The sequence below is a fragment of the Heterodontus francisci genome, chromosome 40 (genome assembly GCF_036365525.1).
Source record: "Heterodontus francisci isolate sHetFra1 chromosome 40, sHetFra1.hap1, whole genome shotgun sequence".
NCBI lineage: Eukaryota > Metazoa > Chordata > Chondrichthyes > Heterodontiformes > Heterodontidae > Heterodontus > Heterodontus francisci.
Window position 1 is genome coordinate 5,419,261 of NC_090410.1, and position 9,442 is coordinate 5,428,702.

General features: G+C 43.9%; 1 protein-coding gene across 1 annotated transcript in view; it reads left to right on the plus strand.

Annotated features, from left to right (window-relative positions):
• LOC137353001 (cytochrome P450 2C3-like) overlaps positions 1 to 8,441 on the plus strand; it is a 29,251-nt gene extending 20,810 nt beyond the window's left edge. The window contains exons 8-9 of the mRNA XM_068018879.1: positions 1,993 to 2,134; positions 3,862 to 8,441. Of these exons, the coding sequence (XP_067874980.1) occupies positions 1,993 to 2,134; positions 3,862 to 4,043 (324 nt within the window). The 3' untranslated portion in view covers positions 4,044 to 8,441. The remainder of the gene's footprint in view (positions 1 to 1,992; positions 2,135 to 3,861) is intronic.
• The last annotated feature ends 1,001 nt before the right edge of the window (positions 8,442 to 9,442 follow it).

Here is a 9,442-nt window from a genome sequence, read left to right on the forward strand (position 1 = left end):
GAATGACAAGAACTTTTGAATAGTGCCACACGATCTTCATTGAACTTGAACCAAAGAAATAGAGATACTGAACTTTGCTTTAAATTCTCATCCTCAGTTGCACACTAGAGTGTCAGTCCACTCAAATTCACTCTGGAATAGGGCTTGAATCAACACCTTCTAACCCTCAAGTGCCACCAACTGAGTCAAGCTAACATGTCTATTCCAAGAGCTGACATTCATTAACCAGACTCAAAGTAGTTTTCAGGATTCCATTCTAATTTTCTCATCTCCCCTCTGAAGGTGTGAAATTTTGTAGGGTCAAGGAGCTCTCTGTAACCTCACACAAGTGGCGATTCTTCACGTAAGGGCTTTAATGGTCAATGGTGGCGGGCTATTTCACTGTGATTGGCATCACAACCAAGCATGATCGTCCACAAGCTCACTCTTCTACTAGATAACCACATAGTGGGGAAACCCTTAACTTTGCTTCAAATTTCCGCCTCTCCATTACCTTTGCATGCTCCATTTCTAACTCTTTACTTTTCCTTTTTGAACTGTCCCTTTCTGTCTTTGAGATTGGATTTCCACTGACATTCAGTACAAGCCGAGTCACACAAGTACCTGCATTATATTTCTTTGCACTCCGTCCCCTGCAAGGATTCCATTCCCTTCACCCAATTTCTTCACCTCCATCACATCTGCTCTGACGATGTCACCTTTCATATCAGAGCTTTTAAAATGTTCTCCTTTTTCCTCAGGCGAGAATTCTCCTCTGTCATGGTTGATAAGCCTCAACCGAATCCATCCCGTTTCCCTGCTTCTGCCCTCATTTCATCTCAAAACAGTGATAGAGTCCCCATTGTCCTTGCTTTCCTCCCCACCAGTATCCACATTCAACAGGTTATCTACCCCATTTCCGCCACCTCCAACACAGTTGGTTCTATCTTACCCTCCCCTTTCGGCATTCTAAAGGAAACCTTCCTCCGTGATATCCTAGTTTACTCTTCCATCAATCCTATCTCCTGGCAATGGAGATGCAACATGTGCCCATCCAAGTCCTCCCACACCACTGTCCAGGGACAGAAATTGCCCTTCAAGGTATGACAGCAGTTTACATATACTTCTTCCAACCTATATGCGCTGCTCAAAGTATTGTCTTCTTGACATCAGGGATATCAAGTGCGAATCTGGTGCTCACTTTGCCAGACATCTCTATTCTGTCCAATAGTGTAACTAGCCACTTCAATTCTTTACCCTACTTCCATTCAGACTTCTGCTCTGGATTTCTACACAGTTCCAATAAAGCTCAGCATAAGCTTGAGAAACAATGACTCACCTTTCTACTTTCACAGCTCTCTGGCCTTAGCACTATAACAACATCAGAACTTATCCACAGCTTCCAGTTACTCCTCCAGTAGATACTGCCAATGTAGAATAGGTGTGACGGAGTTTCCAAGGATGGGAGAGTTGAGTGGATTGTTGTTTGGGGTGAAGACACCATGTGGAAACTCCATGCTGGTGTGATAGTATGCACCCTCAGTGTCAACACCTTATTGCTTCTACTAGAATCCTGGATCCTCCTCCATTTTGCTAGCTTTTTCATGATTCCGATTATACTATTCCTCATTTACGTGTCTTGCAGTGATTTTTTTTGTTTCTTGATTTCCTATTCTCCACACAGTTGACATGTAATTCTATTTCTTTTCTAGTGTGTGGGGTCATTATGCATATGTTTCTCCCTTTCCCTTGTACTGTTCCTCTTTAAATGTTTCATCAGTAAAGCTTTGCATTCTGAGGAAAGATTCTGTAATGGAGAAGTTTTTTGTCTTCTCTCAAGAGATGATGCCTGACCTGCTGAGTGTTTCCAGTGTTTTCTCCCAGGGAGCTACCCTGAGAGTTTATGATGTCATTTGACGCTTTTGTCATGTTGCTATGTTGTAATGCACTTCAATTTGTAATTCTGATGTATATTCTTGTTTTCTTGTTTGAACGTAATAATTCTGTTTTTAGGGCACATGTGTGATTCCTGTGATTTCCTCTGTTCTGAAAGCCGCCAGTCAGTGGGAGACTCCAGAATCATTTAACCCAAACCATTTCCTTGATGAAAATGGATGCTTCAAAAAGAGTGAAGGTTTCATGGTATTCTCAGCAGGTATGGTCTCCTCCCTTTTGTTACATTTTCTCTTTCAGATCATCCTGAGCGGACTGAATAAAAATTAAGTTTCTCTACTCTGCCACATGTTTTAATCCCGACTTCAAATTACCAGTGTGGTATTCCCATTTCCAATCCAGGCTACACTGGGATTTGCTACAACCCCACATGTTAAGGGAATAATTTCCTCCTATAACATTTCCGAGGTCATCAACAGTGCTATCAAGCGGCACTTACACACCAATAAGCTGCTCACCAATGTTCAGTTTGGGTTCCACCAGGACCATTCAGCTCCAGGACTCATAACAGCCTTGGTCCAAACATGGGCAAAAGAGCTGAGTTCCAAAGGTGAGAGTGACTACACTTGATATCAAAGCAGTATTTGACCATTTGAGGCTTCAAGATGCCCCAGTAAAATTGAAGTCAATGGGAATCAGGAAGAAAACTCCACTGGCTGGAGTCATATGTAGCACAAAGAAAGATGGTTTTGGTTGTGGGAAGCCGATCATCTCAGCCTCAGGACATTGCTGCAGGAATTCCTCAGAGCACTGTCCTAAGCCCAACTATCTTCAGCTGCTTCATCAATGACCTTCCCATCTAAAGGTTTGAAGTGGGGATGTTCGTTGATGATTTCTCAGTCTTCAGTTCCATTCACAACTCCTCAAATGATGAAGCAGTCCAGGCCCGCATGCAGCGAAACCTGGACAACATTCAGGTTTGGGCTGATATGTGGCAAGTAATATTTGCACCACACAAGTTCCAGGCAATGACCATTTCCAAGACAAAGTCTAACCATCCCCCCTTAACATTCACCTGCATTACCATTGCTGAATCCTCCACAATTGACACCCTTGGGGAGGGGGTCACCATTGACCAGAAACTTAACTGGATCAGCCACATAAATACTGTGGCTACAAGAGCAGCAAGTAACCCACCTCCTGACTCCCCAAAGCCTCTACACCATCTACTAGGCACAAGTCAGGAGTGTGATGAAATAAAAACAGAAAGTGCTGGAAATACTCAGCAGGTCTGGCAGCATCTGTGGAGAGAAGCAGAGTTAACGTTTCAGGTCTGTGACCTTTCATCAATTGGGTGTGATGGAATATTGTCCACTTGCCTGGATGAGTGCAGCTCCAACAACATTCAAGAAGTTTGACATCATCCAGGACAAAGCAGCCTGCTTTATTGGCACCCCATCCATCACCTTAAACACCTAGTTGGGAACATAACTAGAGGTTATACATATGGGTCTGGAATAAGATGATCAATTACTCAAAGCATGCAATGATTCTTGTGGCATAGTTGGGTGGGGAGGGCTTTTGTGGAGAGCAGAAAGGGATAGGTTAAACAGTAAAAATGTCACTAAATATTCTGGAGTGTTGCTGGATTCCATCACCAAGGAGCAAGTGAATTCTGTTGGATGATATTGAGTATATGTGAGTCAGCTGAAGAGGCAAGATGAAAATCAAAAATTCAAAGTGGTCACAGGGGTGTGGAAGATGTTGGTTAGAAACTGCCTCTTGGACAAGATTCAAATCCAGTGCAGACTGGTGGGTTGCTAAGGAGAAACTTTAAACCATCCCCTCCACTTCCCACCCTAAGGTAGGCAGGAGTGTCAGGATTTCAAGTCTGAAAACTGACCCCAACCCACCTCGAACACGCCCAGTTCCAATTTTGATGCAATACTGCAGATAGATTTCACAGCTTTTTCTTGATCATTCTTTCAGGGAAGAGAATCTGTCCGGGACAGTCCTTGGCTCGAATGGAACTCTTTCTTTTTTTGACCACTCTGCTCCAGAACTTTCTCTTCAACCCCGTTATTGACCGCAAGGAAATTGACATCTCACCGATTAGAAGTGGTCTATCGGCTGTGCCAAAAGATTATGAGTTCTATGCCATTTCTCGCTAAAATCGACTTGGACATCAATCAATCTAGAATTTAGAAAATTATAAGCTATTTTTTGTGATGTTCGTTGAGGAATTGATATGGACCCATTCTGATTTAATAGTAGCGTCACATTTCCGTAAGGTAAGATGGAACCTCAGTACTGCACTGATTAGGCATTCATTTCCAGATTGGAGCTTGAATAGCCAACTTATTAACTCAGGTGACAATGCTACTACTAAGTCAAAGTTGATACTTGTATCTTAGGTTTACTCATTCTGAATGCAGCCTAATTTTCAGTACCCAGAATCAGGAGTAGTTGATAGCTGTGATCCAATTTCCTGCTTCAGTCTCATGATTCATGCACATGGTCAACTGCACAACCTACTTTGCATATGCTTCCTTTTTCCTACAACTTTACTGTGCCCAGATTGACTCATTACACTCATACTCATTTTCAGGACTTCAGAATTGTGCAGTTCCTTCCTTACTTGTTCTTTCTGATGCAGTCCACAAACTTTTAAAATCCAAACAAGTACACCCAAATGCTAAAATAAAAGCAAAATACTGCAGATGCTGGAAATCTGAAATAAAAACAGTGCTGGAAAATACTCAGCAGATCTGGCAGCATCTGTGGAGAGAGAAGCAAAGTTAACGCTTCAGGTCAGTGACCTTTCATCAGAACTGGCAAAGGTTAGAAATGTAATAGTTTTAAGCAAAGAAAGTGGGGGTTGGGCAAAAGAGGTGTTAATAGGACAGAGGGTCACAGAGAATAACTGACAAGGAGGTCATGGGGCAAAGGCAAAGGGTGTGTTAATGGTGCAGTGAAAGACAATGCGTTAGTGCAGCAAGGGTGTTAAATGACAGAATAATAAAAGCCCTAGCCAAAGGCACAAACATGAAAAAAAAGTGGGTAGGCACATGATACTTCCGAGGGGATTTTCTTTTGTCTCTTTTACTTTGTTCACCTTCATTGCTTTCTATTTCCCTCCTGGTGTTTGATAAGGTGTCTACCAAAACTCATTTTCGCAGCCACATTTTCCTCAGTGACTGTCTTCGGCTCCGACTTATTCCACGTGGATTCCAACTGAAGTTTCATCCTTCATGTTTTGAATCCACCCAGGATCTCCTAGAAATACAATGTTCCTTGGACTGTTGTTCTGCCGCATCCTGAGATCCACACTCAGTGCCATGTGCCATACACACAGGACCTCTCTCCAGAAGCGCCACCTCATCTTATCACAAAGCTGTTCTGCTCCGCAGTTTCATTTCATCCTTTGTCTTATCCAACGTATTAACAAAAAACTTTTTTTCTTCCTTTCAGGTGTTAAGGAACGCAAGCTCCAGCAGCTGATGGGGACTAATGCCCCTCCAGATCCTCCTTCCCCTTCACTTCCCTCAGACCCCATATTCTGATCTGATCCCTTGCCATGTATTTACTATACCCTCTGACCTTCCCCTCTCTGATTCTGAACGATCTGATCAGTTTTATCCCCTTACGCCACCACCTCAATGAATTTCACACTCGGCATGACGTTGAGCTCTTCTTCCTTCGCCTTTGTGCTCACTTCTTTGACTAGGAGTCCTCCTGCCAACCAGCAGACCCAATCACCCGCCTCCAGCATTCTTCCTCCACCTGGACCCCTCCCTCTGGCCTCGTACCCGCTCTTGAACTTTTCATTGAAAACTGTCGGTGAGACATCGGCCGTCTCAATTTCTCTGCTCCCCTCACTCACTCTAACCTGTCTCCCTCTGAACGTGCCGTTATCTGGCGAACTGACCTCTACCTTGCAGAGGCTGAGCGCCAACTCTCAGACACTGGACCATGACCCCACCAGTGAAGATCGAGCTACTGTCCACGGGACTGTCACTGACCTCTTCTCCTCTGGAGATCTTCCCTCTCCAGCTTCCAACCTCATAGTCCTGCAACCCTGGACAGCCCTCTTCTACCTTCTTCCTAAAATTCACAAAACAGAACTGTCCTGGCAGACCCATCATTTCAGCCTGTTCCTGCCCCACTGAACTTATTCCTTCCTATCTTGACTATTTTTTCTTCCCTGGTCTAGTCTCTTCCCACCTACATCCCTGACTCCCTACATCATTTTGACAATTTTCAGTTTCCTGGCCCTAACCGCCTCTTCTTCACTATGGACATCCAATCTCTCTACACCTCCACCCCCCACCAGGATGGTTTGAGGGCTCTTCGCTTCTTCCTTGAATAGAGGCCCAACCAGTCCCCATCCACCACCTTCCTCCACCTGGCTGAACTTGTTCTCACATTGAATAACTTCTCCTTCAACTCCACTCAATTCACTTCCTTCAAGTAAAAGGTGTTGCTCTGAGTACCTGCATGGGTCCTAGTTATGCCTGTCTTTTTGTGGGATATGTTGAACATTCCTTGTTCCAGTCCTATTCAGGCCTCTTCCCCCACCTCTTTTCCCGGTACATTGATGACTGTATCAATGCCGTTTCCTGCTCCTGCCCCAAACTGGAAAACTTTATGAACTTTGCTTCCAATTTCCACTCTTCTCTCACCTTTACATGGTCTATCTCCGACACTTCCCTTCCCTTCCTCGACTTTTCTGTCTCCATCTCTGGGGATAGGCTGTCTACTAATATTTATTATAAGCCCACTGACTCCCATGGCTACCTTGACTACACTTCCTCACACCCTGCCCCCTGTAAGGACTCCATTCCATTCTCAGTTTCTCCATCTCCGATGCATCTGATCTGATGATGCAACCTTCTACAACAGCGCTTCTGATATGTCTTCCTTTTTCCTCAACCGAGGATTCCCCCCCACTGTGGTTGACAGGGCCCGCAAATGTGTCTGGCCCATTTCCCACATCTCTGCCCTCACCCCTTCCCCTCCCTCCCAGAACCGTGACAGGGTTCCCCTTGTCCTCACTTTACACCCCACATCCAAAGGATTATCTTGCCCCATTTCTGCCACGTTCAGCGTGATGCCACTACCCCAAACGCATCTTCCCCTCCCGTCAGCATTCCGAAGGGATCATTCCCTCCGCGACACCCTGGTCCACTCCTCCATTACCCCCAAACCCCTTCCCACTACACCTTCCCATGCAATCGCAGGAGGTGTAATACCTGCACTTTTATCTCTCTCCTCACTATCCAAGGCCCCAAACACTCCTTTCAGGTGAAGCAGCGATTTACTTGTACTTCTTTCAATGTAATATACTGTATTCGCTGCTCACAATGCGGTCTCCTCTACACTGGGGAGACCAAACAAGAGTGGGTGACCGCTTTGCGGAACACCTCTGCTCAGTCCGAAAACATGACCCCGAGCTTCCTGTCACTTGCCATTTCAACACATCCCCCTGCTCTCATACCCACATCTCTGTCTTGGGCTTGCTGCAGTTTCCATGAACATCAACGCAAGTTTGAGGAACAGCACCTTAATTACCGATTAGGCACGCTACAGCCTACAGGACTGAATATTGAGTTCAATAATTTCAGAGCATGACTGCCCCCTTTTTATTTTTATTTCATTTTAGTTTGTTTCAGCATTCAATTTTTTTTAACCATGTGCCTGCCCACTGTTTTTTCATGTTTGAGCTTTTGGCTAGGGCTTTCATTATTTTGTCATTTAACACCCTCTCTGCACTAACGCTTTGTCTTTCACCACACTATTAATGCACTCTTTGCCTTTGCCCCATGACCTCCTTGTCAGTTATTCTCTGTGACCCTATGTCCTATCAACACCTTCCGTTTTGCCCTACTCCACTTTATTTGCTTAGAACCTATTCCATTTCTAACCTTTGCCAGTTCTGATGAAAAGTCACTGACCTGAAACGTTAACATTGCTTCTCTCTCCAGATGCTGCCAGACCTGCTGAGTATTTTCCAGCACTTTTTGTTTTTATTACACCCAAATGCTAGCTTTTTAATATAGAAAGAACTTGAATTTATATAATGCCTTTCAGCCTTGTCATGTCCTAAAGCTCTTCACAGCCAATGAAAGTTCGTTTGTAGTACAGTCATTGGTTTTGTGGGCAAATGTGGCAGCCAATTTTCTCACAGCAAGGTTCCCCAAACAGCGATAAGATACAAGATCAAGTAATCTGTTTCAGTATTCCTGTTGAGCGATAAATATTAGCCAGGACACTGGGAGAACTCTCCTGCTAATAAACCTATGCTGTTAATGTATGCTGTGAAGACAGTTTGTTGAAAATTATTTTTTTTGCTTGCATCACAACAGATGCCAACAGCCAATACAACCTGCTGCACTGATGCATGTGGAGCGTATGAAATTAATCAATATAATAGCACAAATTTAAACATAACTAAATCATTATTTGTTTTGAAATTGTACAATGATGTAAGTGTATTTTGTTTTAGAATTTTTCTGTAATCTTCTACAAGAATTGTTAATTAAAACTTGTTTAAACAGCTATAAAATAAAGCTGTTTGAGGTATTCGTTCTGTATACTGAGCTTGACTGGTTTTGTTGCTGTGTTTTTCCATCACTCAAAGGAAGGGAATTAGCTTATATCACATGATGCCCATATCCAACCTTTGTTTCAGACTTCCCTTATTCTATATGCTGGGATTTGTGAACATTTTCCACAGGGAATAGATAGTTGATTCCCATCAGACTGCTATATCGCTCCTTCCATGTTATTAGCAAGAAGTACTTAAGCACCTACTTTTACCTTTTGCTCATACTAGACACTCTGACATTGATGCTCATTGGTAGAGTCCTTTAGAGTCATAGAGTTATACAGCACAGATACAAGCCCTTCGGCCCATCGCGTCCATGGCGGCCATCAAGCACCTATCTATTCTAATCCTATTTACTAACTCTTGGCCCGTAGCCTTGTATGCTATGGCTTTTTACGTGCTCATCTAAATACTTCTTAAACGTTGTGAGGGTTCCTGCCTGTACCACCCCTTCAGGCAGTGTGTTCCAGATTCCAACCACCCTCTGGGTGAAAATTCTTTTCCTCAAATCCCCTCTAAACCTCCAGCCCCTTACCTTAAATCTATGCCCCCTGGTTATTGACACCTCCGCTAAGAGAAAAAGTTTCTTCCTATCTACTCTATCTATGCCCCTCATAATTTTGTATACCTCAATCAGGACCCCCCTCAGACTTCTCTGCTCTAAGGAAAACAACTCTAGCCTTTTCAGTCTCTCTTCATAGCTGAAATGCTCCAGCCCAGGCAACATCCTTGTGAATCTCCTCTGCACCCTCTCCAGTGCAATCACATCCTTCCTATAGTGTGGTGACCAGAACTGTACACATTACTCCAGCTGTGGCCTAACTAGCGTTTTATACGCTCCATCATAACCTCCCTGCTCTTATATTCTATGCCTCGGCTAATAAAGGCAAGTATCCCATATGCCTTCCTAAACACCTTATCTCCCTGAGCTGTTGCATTCAGTGATCTATGGACAACTACACC